The 22,016-nt window shown below is 32.5% G+C and overlaps 1 protein-coding gene across 1 annotated transcript; it reads left to right on the top strand.

Moving 5' to 3' along the window:
- The first annotated feature begins 1,471 nt into the window (after positions 1 to 1,471).
- On the top strand, positions 1,472 to 15,694 carry LOC145318797 (galactose-3-O-sulfotransferase 2-like). The gene is made up of 12 exons (XM_080160383.1): positions 1,472 to 1,551; positions 2,110 to 2,212; positions 2,697 to 2,815; positions 4,040 to 4,118; positions 5,808 to 5,905; positions 6,537 to 6,609; positions 7,495 to 7,625; positions 11,174 to 11,224; positions 11,809 to 11,888; positions 12,527 to 12,660; positions 13,027 to 13,130; positions 15,435 to 15,694. The coding sequence occupies exons 1-12, from the start codon at positions 1,475 to 1,477 to the stop codon at positions 15,532 to 15,534; spliced, it is 1,149 nt and encodes a 382-aa protein (XP_080016509.1). The 5' UTR covers positions 1,472 to 1,474; the 3' UTR covers positions 15,535 to 15,694.
- Positions 15,695 to 22,016: the final 6,322 nt, after the last annotated feature.

The raw sequence follows: 22,016 nt of genomic DNA, 5'->3' as shown, positions 1-22,016 counted from the left end.
TATAACTAGGGTAGGTCCGTACGTCCGTCCGTCACAAACGGATAGCTTTTTTCGTTAATTTAGGCATGTTAGAATTGTCTTATCAATTTCAAACTTTGCATGGCGATTCCTTTAGTAGTTAGGTACGATTTAGAAAGCGTAGCAACTCTATAATCATAACAAGAGTGTCCGTACGTCCATTTTAAACATGTTGATTTTTTTACTTTTTTACAAAAAAATTTTATGTGATTTAATCATCCGATTGATCTGATTTTTAGTATGTTGATTCCTGGGACAACAAAGTATAATGTTAAAAGCAAAACAACTCTATAATCAAGTCCTAAAAAAGTTAGTATGTCCATAAACATTATCCTGTATCAAGCAGTGTTTCAACAAATTTACTTACAATTTTTCTCCGATTCTTATATACATTTATATTCTGATTATTTAGTTCTGACACTATATAAGTGTTAATGTCCGTTAGTCCCACCGCTTCAGTGCTTCGCTTTTATGGATGTTGTCATCCTTGTTCTATTATTAGTGCAGGTTCGTATTGTTTTGCGTTTTTCTAAGCTGGTATCAAAAATGGGCCACTAAAATTTTGTGTGAAGTAGAATAGATTCATATAACCACTATGGTACCAAATTACATTAGAGTATGTCCGCCTGTCTTATTTGTTTTTATGATTTTGTTATTGTCATTTTGTTCAGGAAATATGATTGTTCTCTGTTACTATTAAAGATAGATGTTTCAAATTTCATTTTTAGAATTCTAGAAATGCTTCACATATAATCTTTAATTTACTTTTCCCCCTTCCATAACCTTAAAGATACTTCGCTGCAGAAAAGAAGCCTACTACGTTATATATCGCATCGTATTATAGACAGCTTTTCGCGATCATTAAAATGAAAAATTATAAGATTAATATCAGCACTAGAGCTCGAAACCTAGCCCTTGAAGAGAAATTTGCTCTACAAGGAAAGTGCATATTTTATTAAAAATTAAGACAATTTTTTCTTTGTAAAAAAAGAACAAACCGTCTTAAGTACTTGAAAGTATGTAGATAGATTCCATAATGGAGTTTTGATGGGGCATGTAAAGACCTTTCTATAGACACCTTAACCAGGTTTCTAACACAATCTCAGCCAATTTGGCATAAAAAAAAAACAGACCTGGCAAACATCGAGAACTAAAAATAGACAGAGCCGTCATGTCTCAATGTTGGATGGGTCTGTCTTTTTTTTGCCAAATTGGCAAAAATTGAGTTAGAAATCTGGTTAAGGTGTCTATGAAAAGGTTTTTACATACCCATCAAAAACTAAAACAATATAGGGTCTATCTCCAAGATTTGAAGTACTTCAAATTGTAAGCAATTGTTTTTTTAAGCACCCTTTATCTGTAAGACTGATACCTAAATTAACGTAGAGAATGTTCGACTTTAAAACGAAATATATCTAACTTTTATTCAATTTATAATACTTTTAATTGTAGAAATATGTCAAGGACGAGAGGAAAATATTTATATTTTATTGCTGTAGCAATAATTTTCACATTTTCTTTCTTATCATCAAGGTAAATTATTACTTCACAGCAAAGATGATAACATTCATAAAAGTAAAGCTCAACAAGTCAGACGGACAAACGAACATTAACACTTGCAGAGTGTCAGAACTGAAAAGCAGAATAATAAATGTTTATATATAAGTGAAACAAAATTTTTTACAAAACTGCTTATATAAAGACTGAAGTTTAAGGTCATACTTACATTTTTTCAACTTGATTGAAGAGATGGTTCACTTATGACATTGTACCTTGTTGTAATAGGAATCAGTATTCCAAAAATCAGATGAATAGGATAATTATATCATGTAACAATTATTGTTAAAAAGTTTTAAAAAGAAACATGTTTTAAATGGATGTATGAATTTTTTTATAATGATTATAGAGTTGCTACGATTCCTAAATTGTACCTTACTGTTATAGTAATCATCATGCAAAGTTTAAATCGATAGGACAATTCTAACATGTCTAAATTAACGAAAAGAGCTTACTGTCCCAGACAGACGGACATACCGACTCTAATTATAGAAAAGCTTCGAGCCCTGGATGTTATTTAAATTTTTTTTTTAGTTTAAATGGAGAAAACAATTTATATGAAGAAAAAATAAAAAGTAGAAAAGTCAAAAATCAATGTGAAAAAGTTATGAAAATTGGTTATCCTAAATTACATAAGGTATATTTATATAAATATGAAATCTTTGAGTATATATCTACATGTCTACATGTCTGTCTATCATTCTATCTGTCTGTATGTATGTATGTCTGATTGTGTGTCTGTGTGTCTGTCTGTCTGTCTGTCTGTCTGTCTGTCTGTCTGTCTGTCTATCTATTTATCTATCTATCTATCTATCTATCTATCTATCTATCTATCTATCTATCTATCTATCTATCTATCTATCTATCTATCTATCTATCTATCTATCTATCTATCTATCTATCTATCTATCTATCTATCTATCTATCTATCTATCTATCTATCTATCTATCTATCTATCTATCTATCTATCTATCTATCTATCTATCTATCTATCTATCTATCTATCTATCTAAATCAATCATATAATCATATTAACCACATATCTATATGTTTTTTTCTATTCTTGTATATATCAATTTATTTATCTATAAGTTAGCTATATATCTATCTATCTATCTAGTGTGCCAGTTCTACACTACAGAATATCCTAATAAGATTTGCCCTGGTCAATAATCTGAATGTCGTCCTCGGTCCTGGCGAAGCTGGTGACTTCGGGAAATTTGAGGATAAGTTTAAAAGGTTATCTTAAGAACAAGGATAACATCATCCATAAAAGCGAAGCTTTGAAACGGTAGGATAAACGAGCATTACCACTTGTAGTTTGTCAGAAGTGAATAATCAGAATATAAATGTATAAAAGTCGAAACAAAATTGTAAGTAAATTTGTTTAAAAACTACCTAAATGACAGGATAATGTTTAAGGAATACTTACATTTTTAGGACTTGAATATAGAGATGCTTCGCTTATATCATTGTACATTGTTGTCCTAGGAATCCGTTTTTCAAAAATTAAATCAATCGGATAGTTATACTACATAAAAAATTATTATATATATAAACACAGGTCATTTCTTTAACATTTTATTGATGGAAGACAATTGTTTCACTATTAAATAGATCATCAGTTCCAAGTAAGGTGTATAAAATAAGAGTTAAAAATATATTTTATCATTTGCAGTTACAATTTAATACATTTATATAAAAAAAAATACTGCTTTGAATATGATTAACGTCATGCACTTTGAAAGAAGGAATTTGTCTCTATGCGGACACTTGCTGAAGATTTCATTTCTGGTGTTTAAAGTTGCATGTTAGATTTGAAAGCTTTCATTATTTCGAAGCTTTCTGTCAATCAAAGATTGCATTTTTTGGAATTTTAATTGTAAGGGTTTGCTAACTTTTCAATTGACCATTAAATTTTATAGTTTGTGTTTTTCTGTCTTTGTTAAAAACATTTAAAAATCAACATCTTTGACATTCTGGTAACGATCATAGAGTTACTACGCTTTCTAAATCAATTGGCCAAGTCTAACATGCCTAGATTAACAAAAAGCTAACCGTTACGGACGTATGGACCCTAATTATAGAAAAGCTTAGCTTTTAAAAACGTTTTAATGGGTGAAGGGTTTAAATCCCGACCTAGCTATACAATTAGTATAGATATCAAAAGTTGTATCTACTGCTGCTATGTCATATTCGCGACATCAAGCAACCTTTAGCATATCGGGAAATGTCTTTTTCAAAATAGGTAAAACTCATTATTAAAAACATTTATGACATACTGACAAAGTATTGGTTGTCTGTCATTGTTAGGAGGTTTTGCTCAACATCTCAAAATGCTCTAAACAAATTAAATAAGTAGGTATTATGCCAAAAAATCTTAATTTAAGTACTTTTTATAAACAAATTTTGATTCTTTTGCTTCGCTGATTTTTGGGTATTGTTATGCATGTTTGTTATTAGAGAGATGATATCTGAAACCCCATGGGAGAGGGCTGGACTACAATATCATATCTTCTGTTTACATGCCAGATGGGATCAGGTATATAGATAGATAGATAGACAGATAGATAGACAGATGGATAGATAGACAGGCAGATATTTAGATAGATAGACAGACATTCAGATAGATGGAAGAATAGATATGAGATTTAGGAAGGCAAGGCTACAATATCATATCTTCTATTTAGATGTGTCACAGAGGGTTATCTAAATCTCTGTTTTTAAATACACGCTTAATCGCATAATCATGACAAGAAAAGCAAAGATTATTTATTTAAAAATTTGAACAAGTTTGCTTTTATAAAGTTCTTCTTAAAACTACTCCTTAAGTGAGTTGATTGATTCATGGCCATTTTTATCAGTTGCTTTGCTAAGGTCTCGGAAATTCAGCCTTAAATAAATCATATATAGAGAGGTTTTATGACTGACTTTATAAAAGCAAAGTTGTTCAAAATTTTATTTTCCCACGTTAATATATTTTGAAAATTTCAAGATTTAATCTTGATAAAAATGTCTAAAACTTTTGTTTTCTTCTTATAGGGCGGACATTTTTTGTTTTCCATTTACACTTCAAGAAAGATGTAGGGGGGGGGGGGGGGGGGGTGTGTGTTTGTACACTTATAGGAAAAGATATCAGGTGCCCAAATTAGTTTTCTGAGTTTTACATGTAGAGTATTACACAAAAGATTTTACAAAGGCCCCTAGAAGGAAATTGCCAAATTGAAATCTGTAATGATTACTTAGTTTAGTTATGTAAAAAAGTTTACATTACACAAATCAGCCTGTTATCTTAAAAAATAGGCTTAGAACTCCTATTTTTAGTTTTTTTTATGGGGGGGAGGGGTTGTTTTAGCCCCTAGAAGGAAAGAGCCATAATGAAATCTGTCCCAAAAAGAAAGCCGCTTAGTTATGTGAAAAAAGTTTTCATTAAAAAATCCCCAGAAGAAAGTCCCAAAATTCAATTTTTATGTGTAGATAGATAGAGGAATAGATAGATGAATAGATAGATGAATAAATAGATGGATAGATAGATAGAGAGATAGATGAAAGATAAATAAGAAGACTACAATATCATATCTTCTGTTTAAAAACTAGTTGGAATCAGTGAGTTGATTCATGGCCATTTTTATCAGTTGCTTTGCTAAGGTCACGGAAATTCAGCCTTAAATAAATCATATATAGAGAGATTTTATGACTGACTTTATAAAAGCAAAGTTGTTCAAAATTTTATTTGAATAATATTTGCTTTTCTTGTCATGATTATGCGGTAACTCCTAGTGGATGAAAATTGAACTTGAAATTTTCAAATCTAATTTTCTCAAAAACGGCTGCATGTTGAAAAGTGAAATGAAGTTACCTAACCTAGGGTAATGAAATGCACTATGTCCCAATTTAGGTTCTGACACAAAAGTCAAAGCACCTTCACATGCACTGTGGATAATCTTTGCCTTCAAAAAGGGGGAGTTGAAAGAAAAAACTAAAGACGCTAATTTTAGCCTTCCAATTAAGAATCCGAATCCGCTATTAAAAAACGGACTCCGGATTCGGATTCCAAAATTGACAAAAAATTGGGCGGATTCTGGATCCCGGATTCGGATTGCCTACCTAAAAGAGAGAGCAAGTTTTTTAAAGTTTATGTGGGGGTAAACGACCCATTACAGCCCCCCTCCCCCCATCCCCTTTAACATCAAGCTAAGCTAAGACATATTATACACATATTCAAATTTAGGAACAGATATCTGGGACACTGGGCGAAGGAACTGTTTATTTTACCATGCTGCGGCACCCTGTTGATTTGTTTATATCCTTATGGGATGATTTGTACAGGTTGGTTCAATTTAAATTTACAAATGTCCATACCAATTTTTAGTGGTGCAGCTGCTCTATACCTATGAATTACCCCATACCGGCATGGTTGCTGTCCATGACACTCTAACGTCAGGTCCAACAACTTTAGATAACTATGATAAGCCATTCTCTTATTTTCTGTCCTACCAGCCAGGGTATTAGGTTAAGTACCACCCAACAGACGACCAACTCTTTGATTACACAACATGTGTCTGTAAGTCCTAACTGTTGTTCAATGTACATGGTAATGAGTTGCGCCTGTTTTGGGCATTCCCCTTAGTCTAACTATTAATTTCAGACTTAGCAGCAGTAGGAACTATTTTTTACGCTTTAGTTATTACCCGTGATTCGAACCTATAACCTCCCCGACGACAAGTGGATTCATTATGTGTTGAGAAATAGTTGCAAATTAAGCAGCTTAAATAATTCAATTCAATAATTATCCATTGATCCATTAGTCTCTCTTTCAATAGTAGTTTTCAATAAAGACTCTTTTTTACCAAAATGTGTAATAAAAATTGGTCTGATTATTCCTTCTAGACTGTGTTACTATTGGTCAAACTAGATGATTGATCATCTAGACTTTCTATATTTAAAGTATAATTTTTAGGCCCTGGGTCCCCAAAGGAACGCCTTCATTAGATGAACTAGTTCGACAAAAGAAAAATGGAGAAAATAATGTTGTAGGGACCCAATACAGTACCAGAATGTCCGTACTTCCATTTTAAACATGTTGATTTTTTTTACTTTTTAACAACAAATTTTTATGTGATTTAATAATCCGATTTATCTGATTTTTGATATATTGATTTCTGGAACAACAAAGTACAATATTATAAGGAAAACAACTCTATAATCAAGTCCTAAAAATGGAAGTATGTACATAAACATTATCCTGCATCAAGCAGTTTTTCAACAAATTTACTTACAATTTTTCCTCGACTCTCATACACTTGTATTCTGATTATTCAGTTTTGACACTATACAAGTGTTAATGTCCGTTTGTCCTACCGTTCCAGTGCTTCGCTTTTTGGGATGTTGTCATCCTTGTTTATCATAAAATTACATGGTAATATATTTAATGCCGCGGATTTTCACATGATGTCATTCAAATTTGGACCAGATTGGTCCCCATTAAACTTGGGGAATCATTCTCAGGCAATTTAAGCAAATCCCCAAAGTCTAGACCAAAGTCTAGTATTGAATATTTGATCGATTGTCCCCTCAGAGTGTCTTTCCAGCCCTACCTGATTAGAATAAACTGAAATGATTAAGGGGGGGCCGGGGGGGGGGGGGTTATTATGAAGAAATAATTATTAGTAGTTCAGCCTTGAATAGTGTATATGTGGAAGCTTTCCAAAGTGTCTCCAAAAATCAGCCATGTGACGTCATAAAAATGAGAGATTAGAGGAGAAGTGGCAAAGAAAACCCATAAAAAGAGGTGGATAATCCCTCATTTTTATGACGTCACATGGCTGATTATTGAGGTGATTTGTCCGGTCACCTATTTGCTACACACAGACACCCTGATACCTATATACAAAGAAAAAATAAATTTTATAATTCAGGTAGAAAAGTTGAGAAATACAATGCTATATGAGCTTGGGCTAGAGAAACATAATATGGATAATAGTACTGCAATTCATAACAAAATTAAACAAATTGAAAAAGATTTTGATCTCATTCTTTTGGTTGAAAGGTAACATAACATGCATTAGTTGGTGACTCACCTATTAGGGAGATGTGCTCGTAATAATAATAATAATAATAATAACAACAACTTTTATTCAATAACTCGTTCAATCCTGTTATGAGAAGATCACATTTCATAGTTAATAATTACATTATAGCATAATGAAGCTAGTAAAAGTGGCTGACTCAGATTATGAAAAAATTAACCAATGAGAGGCCACTATAAATTTTACCATTGGTCAATTACAATGTATACTGGCCTCTCATTAGTTAATTTTTTGACGTCATAATCTGAGTCAGCCACTTTTACTAGCTTCTAGCATAATCATAATTTCAATTTTCAGTTCAGTTCAGGCGCGTCTCTCTTTTGGACTGTGGAGTCCAGAGAATACGGCCACCCTGTTCCTCCATGAATTCCTTTTTATGGCAAGTGCTTCAGCTTCTCCCCATGTTAATTCCAAATTAAAGAGGTCCTTTTCAGTGCTTCGCCTCCAGGTCATTTTTGGTTGTCCCCGTTTACGTTTACCAGTGGTGGGGTTCCATTTTAAGCACTTTTTTGGAAACCTATTTTGTTCCATTCTAAGCACATGTCCTAGCCACCTTAGTCTTTTAAATTTCACTTCTGCTTCAATACTATTGCACTTAGCATACAGCTCAATGTTTGATATTTTGTTTGGCCAGAATATTTTGCAAATTCTTCTTAGGCAGCTATTGTGAAATGCATGAAGTTGATTTGTTTCAGTTTTCACAGTTCTCCAGCATTCAGCTCCATAAAGAAGAACTGATTTCACATTACTGTTGTAAAGTCTGATTTTTGTTTTCAGAGCAAGTTTCTTTGAATTCCAAACGTTGTGTAGACTGTTGAAAGCAACCCTAGCCTTATCAATCCTGGTTTTAATATCAGCTTTTGAGCCATTTTCACTGCTGATAACACTCCCCAAATAGGTGAATTTGTTGCTTTGTTTCAATTGTTCACCATTTATTGTTATAGTTTGATCAGGGTTTGTAGGTATATTCATAATTTCAGTCTTCTTGACATTAACAAAGAGCCCGACTTGTCCTGCGTATTTGACTAGTCTATCTGTCTTAGCTTGTAGATGTTTAATTGTTTCTGAAATCAGTGCCAGGTCATCAGCAAAGTCCAGATCTTCTAGGTGTCCTAGTATGCCCAGCTGGAGACCACGTTTTTTGTCCTCTGTGGTTTTTTCATCACCCAGTTAATGACCAATATAAATAGAATAGGTGATAAAATGCATCCCTGTCTAACTCCAGTGCTTATTTAAAAGAAATCAGATGTCTTATTGTTTCCAACTGAAACACAGGCTTGGAAGTTGTCATAAAATTTAGTTATCATAATTATCATCTTTTCGGGTATACCATAACTTCTTAGTATTTTCCAGAGTGTTTGTCTGTGTATGGAGTCAAAGGCCTTAGGGTGAAAATTTGGTCAACACAGCCTCTTCCAGCACGGAATCCAGTTTGTTCTTCTCTTAGTTTATTGTCAATTTTCTCATCAATTCTGTTTAAAATGACTTTACATAGGACCTTGCTTGGGATAGAAAGCAGCCTAATTCCTCTCCAATTATCACAATTGTTCAAATCTCCCTTCTTAGGTAGTTTTATGATTATACCTTTAGACCAGTCAGTTGGTATCTTTTCTTGTCTCCAAATTTTATCAAAGAGATCAGTCAGAGTCCTAGCAGAAAGATCTATGTCTGCCTTAAGCATTTCGGCAGTTATCAAGTCAGGTCCAGGTGCTTTGTCATTCTTTAGACTATGTATAGCAGCTTTAACTTCTTGAATAGTTGGTGGTCTTGTGTCTATGTCTATTTCATGTCCTGGTTCTGGTTCTGCAGTAATTTCAGGTTCAGGTCTGTTCAACACTTCTTCAAAATACGATTTCCACCTTTCAGCAACTTCTTTTTCTGTAGTGAGTAATTTACCATCTTTAGCCTTGATAGTTTCACCACTCTTTTTGTTATATTTGCCACTTAGTTGCTTGGTTATGTTGTATACTGTTTTCATGTTACCGAAGTCAGCTGCTCTCTGGGCCTTTTCAGCCATATTGTCAATGTAATCTCTCTTGTCTTTCCTTGTGCGCTTTTTGACTTCTTTGTCTTTAGCAGTATATTCAGCTCTTAAATTGCCCATGTCAGCCAAATGTTGAGCATTATGAATTTTGTTTTTAAGCTTCTTTCTCTCTTCTATTTTGTTCCATGTTTCTTCAGAGATCCAGTCCTTTTTCTCTGGTTTCTTGTGTCCTAGGATTTCCTTAGCAGTAGATTGAAAGTTTTCTTTAATTGAAGTCCATGTGATCTCAGTCTCGTCATTTAGGTCCTCTAAGACTTGAAATCTATTTCTGAGTTTTAAGACAAATTCCTTCTTTATCACTGGGTCATTTAATCTTGAAGAATCATATTGTCTACCAATCTCACTCTTTTTATCATGGCCAGTACGCTTCAGCTTTAATTTAATCTTACTGACAACTAGTTCATGGTCACTGAATATGTCGGCTCCTCTATAGCTCCTACAGTCTTGCATTGACTTGACCCATTTTCTATTGATCATAATATGGCCAATCATGTTTCTTGTTTGTCCATCAGGTGTTGTCCAGGTACATTTGTGAATGTTTTTGTGTTGGAATAATGTACCTCCTACGACCATATCATTATTTAAACAGAATTCAAGTAAAAGTTTTCCATTTTCATTTCTTGTACCTATGTCAAAGTGTCCCATTGCATTTTCCACTCCAGTCCTGTCAGTTCCTACTTAAGCATTCATATCTCCAAGAACTAGACACATGTCATGTTTGGGTACTGAGTTTCTGATTAATTGCAGTTGATCATAAAACTCTTGTTTTACTTCTTCACTTTTGTCATTTGTTGGGGCATAGCATTGGATAAGGGTCAACTTGCAGTGCCTTGATTGGAATCTAGCCTTAATTATTCTGTCTGATATAGGTTTCCAGTCTATTAGTGAATTGACATGTCGTTTTTGAATAATTATAGCAACCCCATACATATGTTGACTTTCATGACCAGAATAAAGTATTAGGTGGCCATCTTTGGTTGTGGTTTGTCCTTGTCCTGTCCATCTACATTCTGCAATTCCAAGTATTCCAATATTGTAACTTGTCATTTCTTTAACTACTTGGGCTGTTTTAGTTGACTCATACATTAATTTCAATTTTAATAGGTTACTAATCATGTTTTTAGCCATTGCATTGTGAGAAAACTATATAAACAGCCAGGGGCTGCTCCAATCTAAAAGACGGTATTATCGATCAAAATGATTTAGCACCCCTGAGGCTGCCCCCCCCCCCCCCATCACCCGTACCCATATAAATGTGCTTTTGTTAATTATTCAAACAAGGATAATTATATCCGTAAGTTGCAAGATGGCAAATCTTCACAAAGAAAAGCAGTATCCCAACTTTGAGCACTCAAAATAAGGCATAATTCCTCTATTTCGTTACTGACACACAGACAAATGAAATACGGACAGACATTGTCATTACCAGAGTAGCATCGCTTTAACAAAAAAATATTTGTTTAGGTTTCCTGAATCATTATTACTTTTAGCAGAGAAACTTTGTTGGAATTTGAGGTACAAAAAATCATGTTTTATATTGATGAACAATCTTTCTAGTAACGATTATATAGTTGCTACACTTTTTAAGTTGTACCTGTTACAAGAATTACTGTACAAGTTTGAAATTGATAGGACAATTCTAACATGCCAAAATTGACCATAAGTGCAATTATCCGTTACTAACGATCGGACCGATCATCCTTATAATAAAGTAACAGGATGTCTTCTGTGTGTTTGTCTGTATGTTTTTTACCGATATGGTTCTCCTTTACAGGGTAGCTTCTCATAGGCCCTGGGAAGGTTTATAATTATTTTGATGGAGGTACTACCACCCTTCCAAGACAAAATTAACACCCCCCAAATTTTTTTAAAATTATTTAAAAACTGAAATTGAAAATGGCGGAGGGCATTTGTAGTCGACCCATCTCAACCCCATAAAAAATCCCAACCCTAAATTCTTTTTACTTTTTCTTTTCAAATTTAAAATAAAGAATTGGGTTATCGAATTCAACTCCTCCCTCCCCAAGTGCCTCTAGAGGCCTCTATGGGGCGTGGCCGCTAGTAGTTATTAAAAAGCTTTACAAATAATGAATATTTAGTGACATAGAGCACCTACGTTTGAACACACTGCACCCTAATTCTAAGACCAGGTTGTCCCAGGACTCAACACAATTCCTAGGAAAAACTAGCAATATAATTTTTTTTAAATGTTTCTGTGAAAGCCTTCTAGTTGCGCAGCTACTATATGATTAGGATATGTCTGTAGGTACTACTGTCTTTAAACGGTTCAATTGGGTGGTGGAAGGTAGTTTTTTTAGGGGTGATTTCTCGTCGAAGGGAGTTGGCATCCACTTCTAAATAGCTATAAATCTTCCAGGGCCATATGAGTAGCTACACTGTAAAGGAGAACCGTATCCGTTTACCGTTTAGCAAGATCCTTTGCTACAAAATCCTTTTCCTATAGTATAAAGTAAGTTTTTTTTTCTGTAGCTTAAGATTTCGATAACTACTGAACTGATCGAGTTCTCCATTTTATGGAAGCTTTTTATAGATCCCTTCATGGTTTTAAGCTTTTAAATTTATATATCAATGTTTGGAGTTAGGCTATTTTTCCTTTCTACTTCTACGCTCTGGGATTAAAAAGACGCTAGGTTTAAAATCTTTCCGTACTTTAATTATACCTGGATCGTTTGATAAAAACCATGTTTATCCAATTAAAATTATCAATCATTGTCTTATCCCTTAAGATCCCTACTATAGTACTAGGACTAGATACATAATTTAAGAAAAAAAATAATTTTATTGCTACCTATTTAGAGAATTATTTAGCAGCTGATATAAAACTGTATGATCATTTTAAACGAACATTTGGACAGAAATTAAAAGAATATGGAGAAAAAAGAATGGAATTCAACAAAGTGAAATTAAAAGAACATAACAAAATTTTGCAGGTAAATTTTTTTTGTTCGCTGTAATGGTGCTTTTCCACAAGTGACCGTTTGAGCAATGTCCCCTCTTTCCTATACTTTACAAATAAATTGAAAATAAGAAATGGAGGGGGATAGTTTTTTTTTACCTAACCCCTTTGGAGCCTATATCTGCGCTATCCTAACCCTGCGGGGTTACCCAGTACCAAAAATAATCCTGATCTAAAGTTAAAACAAAAAAACTACCCCGCCCCCCTTTATTTTAAGATGGTGATTCCTAGGACAAGCATTGAATCTCTCTAATTACGTAATAGATGTAAGAGTGTGCATTATAAACATGCAAAGCTAACCTTATACAAATGTTTTCATCCTTTAAAAATTTTTTATTAGGAAAAATGTGGTGTTAAAGAAGTGTCTGTTCATCTCAATCTTGGAAACTATAATGATATGGATTATATTGATCAGAGAACGGATTCAGATTTACAGTACTGTAGGTAAATTATCAGGAATCTAAAGGGATACGACAATGGCAAATCCATAGATGGATGGTTTATTTAATAAGTCATCTCAAAGCCAAATCACAATAAGCAAATTATAAATAAACTGCGAACCAAAAAAATAGGCAAATCTGAATTTTCAGAATAGCAGCTTCATTATTCATTTTGGATAATTTTACTGTAAATATGAAATGTAGATGCATCTTTTGGTTACAAGTTTCCACTGTTCATTTTTTACTCTCAAAGATCTCAAAAACAGCATTTGAGGGAAATACTGATGAACCAAAAATGTATGCAAATCCAAATCAAATCTATAAAAAAGACTTTTTTTGCACTTTTCTCCTCTTTAAAAGATTGATTCTGATAAATTAGCAATTTTTAAAGAGATTTATGCATTAATTATTATGAAATATAGTATAAGGTAGAAAAAAATGATTTTTCTAAGAAATATTTCACTTTCACTTTAGAGGACAGTTGTTGACCTCCATTCTTAAGGATGAAGCTAAATACATGTTGAAGATAAAAATTACCCTCAAAAGTGTACAAAAATGTTTTGTGATGTGTTAAAAAATCCATTTAAAATCTTGACTTTGAGGATGATGGCCTTAAAGATGCTCCTACTGGTGGAAATGGTGAGCCAAATGTTATTAAAGTGCATGATCATGATGACAACTTATATATTGAACTATGGTCCAATTTTTGTATTGATAGCAATCTCCAATGGAGCCTCCCGACAAGAAATATAAACATCTTCTAAAAACTACAGTAATTACTTTATGAATTGGAGTAATTAAAATTGCAATTTTTTTTCGTTTTTAATACCGCTTGGCTGGAGGCTGCTATGAATACAAAAATTGGACCATATTTCAATATATAAGTTGTCATCATGAGTATGCACTTTGATAACATTTGGCTCACCATCACTACCCGTAGGTGCATCTTAAAGGCCATAATCTTTAAAATCAAGATTTTAAAATGGATTTTTTTAACACATCACAAAACATTTTTGTATACTTTTGATGGTAATTTTTATCTCTAACATGTATTTAGCTTCATCCATAAGACAGTAGGTCAGCAACTGTGCTCTAAAGTGAAAGGGGTCGAATTTCTTTTTTTCTAATATTTCTTATTTTGAAAAATCATTAATTTGTACCTAATATTATATTTCATAATAACTAATGCATAAATCCCTTTAAAAATCGTTAATTTATCAGTATCAATCTTTAAAAGAGAAGAAAAGTGAAAAAAATCACTTTTCCGTTGATTTGTTTTGGATTTGCATATCTTTTTGGTTCACCAGTTTTTCCCCCATATGCTGTTTTTGAGATCTTGTGCATCATTGGTGCTGATTGATAAAAAATTAACGGTGGAAACATGTAACCAAAAGATGCATATTTACAGTAAAATCATCCTAAATGAATAATAAAGCTGCTATTCTGAAAATTCAGGTTTGTCTATTTTTTTGGTTCGCAGTTTATTTAAATAAATGTTTACTTTCTCTCAAAGTGCCAATCAAGCACTGAAACGTTTATATTCATTTTTTTGAAAAAAAAATTTAAAAGTGGGAAGTGGTGGTAGTTTTTTAAAAGCGAAGCTTTTCTATAATTAGGGTCCGTCCGTCCGTCCGTACGTACGTCTGAGACGGATATCTTTTTTCGTTAATTTAGGCATGTCAGAATTATCCTATCGATTTCAAACCTTGCATGGCGATTTCTGCAGTAGTTAGGTATGATTTAGAAAGCGTAGCAACTCTATAATCATTACGTATAGTCATAATCCGTACGTCCATTTTAAACATAGTGATTTTTTACTTTTTTAACGACAAATTTTTTATGTGATCTAATTATCTGATTGTTTTGATTTTTGGTATACTGATTCCTGGGACAACAAAGAATAATTTTATAAGCAAAGCAACTCAATAATCAAGTCCTAAAAATGTAATTATGTCCATAAACATTATCCTGTATCAAGAAGTTCTCCTACAAGTTTACTTACAATTTTGCTTTGACTCTTATTCATTTATATTCTGAGTTCTGCCACTATACAAGTGTTAATGTCCGTTTGTACTGCCGTTTCAGAGCTTCGCTTTTATGGATGTTGTCATCCTTGTTTCTCCCATGCCTAACCCTATGGAGACTATACCTGCGGCGCTGCCCCGTATCCAATATAAAATACAAAACTCCGCCCCCCCCCCATGTTTTCAATTAATTTTCAAAAAAGGGGTAAGAGGGTTTTCAGTGCTTGACAAGGAACTTGGAGGCAAATTATCAAGTTTGTGCTTAATTGCATACTTTATTTTAGGTTGCTAACTATGAAGCATTTGGATATCAATGCAGAAATTGTAGATGTACAGAAAGCAAAAGCTTATAATGCTATGAGAAATAAAAACCAACAAGGATGAGAACTTCCAAAAGTAGTGATACAAAAAAGACATAGATGGATTAGACTATTTAGGTTGGAAAGAATTTTCATGTTAGAGGTAGATTTGAAATTGTAGGGATTTTGTATAAAATTCGTTTTTTTTGTATAATTCTTTATTTAATAGCGCAAATGCAGTTTTAGGTGATTCAAATTAATTAAATTAAATTGTATTTGCGCTTTTAAATAAAGAATTATACAAAAAAACGAATTTTATAAAAAAAACTTAAAATTTGATGCAGATTTCAAATCTTCTTTTCTATCTGATGTACATAGAAAGTGATTTATAAATCAGTTTTATGGTCATGAATACCTGCAAAAATTTATTGTAAATTAAAAAAACTGCCTAGCCTTTTTTTAATACCCATATAAACATATTATATATGTATTATGTATGTGTTGCATATAAGTCTAAAGAAAATTTGTGATATTTACAATAACAAAAAATATATTTATTTGATAATTATATTTTTCTTAAATAGAACTATATTTTTGCTTTGTTTAATTAGCTAAGTGGACATCAACTCAATAACGCTATTTCTTTTTTTAAGCGAAGCTTTTCTATATTAATGGTCGGTCCGTACGTCCGTCTGGAACGGATAGCTTTTTTTGTTAATATATGCATTGTCCTATCGATTTCAAACTTTGCATGATGATTCCTATAAGAGTTAGGTACGATTTCGAAAGTGTAGCAATTCTATAATCGTTAACAGAATGTCCGTATGTCCATTCTAACATGTTGATTTTTTGATTTTTTTAACAACACATTTTTATGTGATCTAATCATCCGATTGATCTGGATTTTGGTATATTGATTCCTGGGACAACAAAGAATAATTTTATAAGCAAAGCAACTCTATAATCAAGTCCTAAAAATGTAAGTATGTCCATAAACATTATCCTGTATCAAGCAGTTTTTCAACAAATTTAATTACAATTTTGCTTTGACTCTTATACATTTATATTCTGATTATTCAGTTCTGACACTATAGAAGTGTCAAAGTCCGTTTGTCCTACCGTTTCAGTACTTCGCTTTTATAGATGTTGTCATCCTTGTTGGAATAAGATATCGATAATCAAGTCCTAAAAATGTAAAGATGTCCTTATCCTGTATTTGCGAAATTTTGCAACAAATTAACTTACAATTTTGTTTATACTTGTACATTTATATTCTACATATTCTGACACTCCACAATTGTTAATTTTGTTTGTCCTTCCTTTTTGTTTAAATATGAATATTATTTCTAATCACTATAAATAAATATTTTCGGGAATAATTTATATTTATTCCTCGCGATTGTAGTGATTTGAAATAATCAGGGATCTAAAGGGATAAGGCAATGGCCGATAAATTAATGTACATCCTTAATAATGAAACACAAAATTACCCCTTCTGTAGATTGAAATTAGTGGTTGAAACGTTTAAACATTTAACTTAATTAACTAACTAATCAATTCACCTAAGTTGTTAAGCCAATGAATAAGTAAACATAATCATAAATATTTTGGGACTTTACCCTATTTCTCTCTGAGAAATAATACATTTTTAATTGTATGAAAAATAAGTTTAAACCAAAAAAACACGAAACCTTTCCCACTTTTAAAGCTTTCAGATATTTTAAAGCTTTACAAAGTGTCTCAAACAATCAGCCATGTGACGTCATAAAAATGAGGGATGAGAGGAAAAGTGGAAAAGAAAACCCCTAAAAAAGAGATGGATAAACCCTCATTTTTATGACGTCACATGACTGAGTTTTTGAGACAATTCGTAAAGCTTCGATATTTTTATCTTTTAATTTTCTTATTTGTTTTAATGCCCTTTTTTCTATGTAAATGTTAAATTAAGTTTACCTTTTTGGGGACCAAATATCTTTTTAAACGTCGATAAGGAAGATAAGATTACAATTTAGCGAGGGAGCTGACATTAAACTGTAAATCACAATGATATCCAAAGTTTTACAACCCCGTTCTCTTAAATGTAGGCTCAAAATATTTGGGTGATTGGTTAGCTAAAATTAAAACAAGTATTGTAAATTTTTTTAAAGAAATAATAATAATAAAAGGGTAATTTTGTTCATCATCATTATGGATGTACATTTATTTATCGTCCAGTGTCTTATCCCTTGAGATCCCTGGGTGAAATTACATTTTCGGTAGTAAATTATTGTAAAATATTGTGTGGTAAGACAGGGATCTAAAGGGATAAGACAATGGTCGATAAATTGATGTACATCTCCAGTGATAACACACACAATTATCCCTTCTTTAGATTACAATTAGTGGTGAAACGTTTGGATACTCAATTTTAAGAACTAACCAACGAATATGAAAACGCTATTATAAACTTTGGGGACTATAGTGTAATAAACAGCCCAATGTCCCCTCCACTCCTTTAAGTAAGATCTTTTAGAAAGCAAAGCTTTTCTTAATTTAGAAGCTGTCCATCCGTTCATACGTCCATCTAAGATGGATAGCTCTGATTGTTTACTTAGTCCAGTTAGAATTATCCTTTCAATATCAAAGTTAACATAATGATTTCTGTACCAGTTAGGTACAATTGAATAAGTATGCAATTCTGTAAATTAGAATTATTGGTTGAAAAGATTGGACACTGCTAGTTTGAACCAACATGTCTTAATTCAAAGTACCCAAAGTTAGAAACACAACGATTTAGAGAGCGTATTTATACAACTTTGGGTACCAATATGATATATATTCCAACGTCCCTTCCCTCCCTGCAAAACATTCATATTAAAAAGGTCAGCTGAACTTGAGTTTACGAATGTGTACATTGTACCCTCACCTCATCCTATATCAATATTTACTACTAGCTAAAAAAGCTTCTAACTTCCAAAATTTGAAAAATTAAAATGTATAATGTATAAATCGTTTATACATTTTATCGCTTTTCCCTTTGACCGGAGTAGCTGAAAATAGGTTTGCAATAGTTGAGTTATCTGCTTCGGAAATTAGGGAAGAAATAGGCAACTCGTTTTTAGTTGAACATAAACAAATATATTGACCATTAATTAGGTTTACAATGCATATAAAAATCAACAAGTTTTAAAATCTAAATTTAATGACAATTAAACAAATAATAAACTTTTAATGCTCTAGTATTTAACTGTTGGGTGTATTTTTTTTTTTGGGGGGGGGGGAGAGGGGGGCTTATGTGTATGTTCAGCAATTTGAGGGTAAGCACAATTCTATTTGATGACAAAATAGATGATCTTTAAGTTTAAATGCCATTAAGTCAAGCAGAAGGCGGTTGAATCCACCCTCATAAAGCCAAATACTCCAAAAACTGAAACCCTTGTATATTTGAAAGAAATTGAAAATAAGGTAGCGGGACAAAGTGTCTGAAAAATCAGCCTGTGATGTCATAAAAATGAGGGAGAAGAGAGGAGAAGTGGGAAAGAAAACCCCTAAAAAAATGTAGGTGACTAGGTCAGGTTTACATTGTCTACAGGATAGCCCCTAAAGGTTATGGTTTCCCACAGGAGTCTAAACATAAAGAAAAAAATCCTTTAATTTCAATTTAATCCAAATTGAAGTGGGGGGTTCTACACTCACTCGGCACTTTTGGGCAAAGCACCAGTAAGTTCGTGTTTAACCACCCAACTGTTTATCTAAGTAGTTAAGAAATAAAATGACTATATTCACAGGGATCTTAAGGGATAAGACAATGGACTTTAAATTGTTGTACATCTCCAATGATGCTGAACAAAATTGCCACTTCAATAGATCAGAAATATTAGTTGTTTATACCAACTAACGAAAATATAAAATTAGTACCCAAGGTTTTTGAATAGGGAATATGAAACTTTGGGTACCAGTATAATTTATAGTCAAATGTTCCCTTCCTCCCTGGTATTTATATTCAAGATTTATTTCCGAGATTTTATTTTTGCAAATGTAAACTTAAAGATTTACTATTTAGATGATTAACATTAGACTTCAGAGTTTTAGAATAATCAGATTATTCCTTTTTCCCATTGGGTCTTTGACAATTTTTTTTTTTTTTTTTAAAACGAAGCGTTAATTTAGACATGTTAGAATTGTCCTATCGATTTAAAACTTTGCATTATGATTTCTATAACAGTTAGGTACGAATTAGAAAGCATAGCAACTCTATAATCGTTACCAGACTGGACTGTAAATTATAATGGTACCCAACGTTTTATAAACATTAAACACCTCTCATTGCTGGTTTAAACTTTGGATACTTTTATTAATATTAATCTTAATTGGTTGCTTTAAACTAGAACTTTTCAACCAATAATTTTGATCTACAGAAAAATTATTTTTTTTATCATTATTGAATGAACAATGAACATTAACTTATCATCGTCCATTGTCATATCCATTAAGATCCCCGAGCATTTTGTGGTACAGTCTAGAGCTTTAACTCTCTTGGTGTTCTGAAGTATAGTTTTATTGCAGGGAGGAGGGAGAGGACAAAAATCACTAACCCCCAATTCTCTTTCAATATTCACAAATTTTTCTGATTTTTTGGCTGAGGGAGAGAGGTGACATTGGACTGTAAATAATACTGGTCCCCAAAGTATTATAGTATTATAGATATCATTCATTGGCTTAAAATTCTTTGGGGACTCTTAATTAGATTCTTCAGTAGGGTAATTAAATATACAAATGGGATAATTTTGAAATCATACTTAAGGAGTTTGTGTACATTAATTTATCATCCATTGTCTATTCCTGGGTTTATCGGACAAGTTTTCCTATTTGTAGGAAGACGAAGAAAGTCTCTCAAAAAATCAGCATGTTACATCATAAAAACGAGGGATAATCCGTCTCGTTTTTAGGGGTTTTCTTTCCCACTTCTCCTCTCCTCATCTTTCATTTTTATGACGTCATTGAGAGACTCTCTTCGTCTTCTATTTGTAGGCTTATAAAATTCACGAATTTTGTATTAAGTCTTTTTACCTTGTCCAATGTCCAAGCTTTTCAACCAATAATCTATAACAACAGAAGGGTTAATTTAGATATCTTAGGATAGTGCATCAATTTATTGTCCATTGTCTTATCCCTTACAATCCCTGGGTTTATCAGATGCTAAGCAATGACCATTAAAAACAATGCTAACAACAATCTTACTTTATGTATTTCCTCACTATGACTTTTGTAATAGCGTAGCTACTATTATGTTATAATGGTCAGTCCTTGCGTCCTTAGCAATAATATATTTTGGGCAAAGTAGACAGATCCATAGTGATCTATTCATGGTTATCCGGGCAGAACTGATTAGGAATTAGGTTGTTTATTGTTATAGTAATTTTAATTGTATTTCATATTTTTTTTGATTTTATGACTATGTTTAATTTCTTATACCCAAATAAATATGTTTATGTTTATTAATTGATGTATGTTAGAATTGTCTTATTTATTTCAAACTTCGAAGGATGATTTTACACCTTAACACCTCCATTAACAGTTTTATGGGGGTGTATTATGAGGTGTAGACCCTTGTGAAGGGATGTGTAGGGGGTTGTAACTCTTTCCCCTTCTTAATTTTGTCAGGTGGTGGATACAAAGTTACAAACCCCTTTAGCACGCCTTTGCTTGTTATAATAGCGCCAGCTTTTACAAAAACAAAAAGAATAAAAAAAATCACGAAATTCGAAAGTTATTTCAGCTGTCGTTGGGGGTCAACACATAGTAGAATGACAACCTTTACATCTGCCCCCAAAAATTATTTTAGGTTTAATTCGCTTGTTGGTTATACCTTATTCCTGTAATAGCGCAGCTTCTCTATAACTAGACATATTTGAAGAGAAAATATCAACTTTAATGCTTTACAATTTTAATTAGGAATGAAATAATAGTTCTCGATTGCCTTTAAAAAAAGCAATGTGAACTTCGATTGTTTTTAGGGTGAATTATTTCTTGTTTTCTGAGTGGGCGTTTTTTGCAAGACATGAACATAAACATTTGGGGTTTCGCGGATTTGGCCGTGTTGAAAACAGCATATTACTGGTTTGTACCCAAAATGGTGTCGTTATTAAATTAGCATAAGTAAACAGTCATAGCGTCAAGAGAGAGAGGGGGGGGGGGGACAATGGGCTGTTAATTGCACTAGTCCCCAAAGTTTTATAATAACATTATCTTATTTGTTAGCTCAACAACTTTGGGGACTCTTAATGGATTTTGATTGAGTGTCAAAACGTTTCAACCACTAATTTTAATCTACAGAAGGAGTAATTTTGTGTATTATCATAGGGGATGTACATCAATTTATCGGCCATTGTCTTATCCCTTTAGATCCCTGCATAGAGTCAGGGATCAGTCCATATTAAGGCAGCTATGACCACTTTTTATTATAGTTATGTAGTCGACGTGAATATTGTCAAAAAAAGCTTTTTTTAAATTAAACTTAAACTGTTTTTAACCTATTTTTAAAACGTATATAAAAAATATACTATGACACCAGTAGAATGAGACTGC

Source organism: Acartia tonsa, chromosome 5 (assembly GCF_053477335.1).
Source record: "Acartia tonsa isolate MP-2025a chromosome 5, ASM5347733v1, whole genome shotgun sequence".
Taxonomy (NCBI): Eukaryota; Metazoa; Arthropoda; class Copepoda; order Calanoida; family Acartiidae; genus Acartia; species Acartia tonsa.
The sequence above is the reverse complement of the archived record's forward strand: the minus strand, read 5'-3'. Positions and strand labels throughout refer to the sequence as shown.

Excerpts from the sequence above, each read along its gene's own strand:
- LOC145318797 (XM_080160383.1), top strand. The coding sequence starts at position 1,475 with ATGTCAAGGACGAGAGGAAAATATTTATATTTTATTGCTGTAGCAATA. Across the intron at positions 6,610-7,494 it reads AAAATGGAGAAAATAATGTT|GTAGAAAAGTTGAGAAATAC; the intron begins GTAGGGACCCAA and ends TTTATAATTCAG. Across the intron at positions 7,626-11,173 it reads CTCATTCTTTTGGTTGAAAG|GTTTCCTGAATCATTATTAC; the intron begins GTAACATAACAT and ends ATATTTGTTTAG.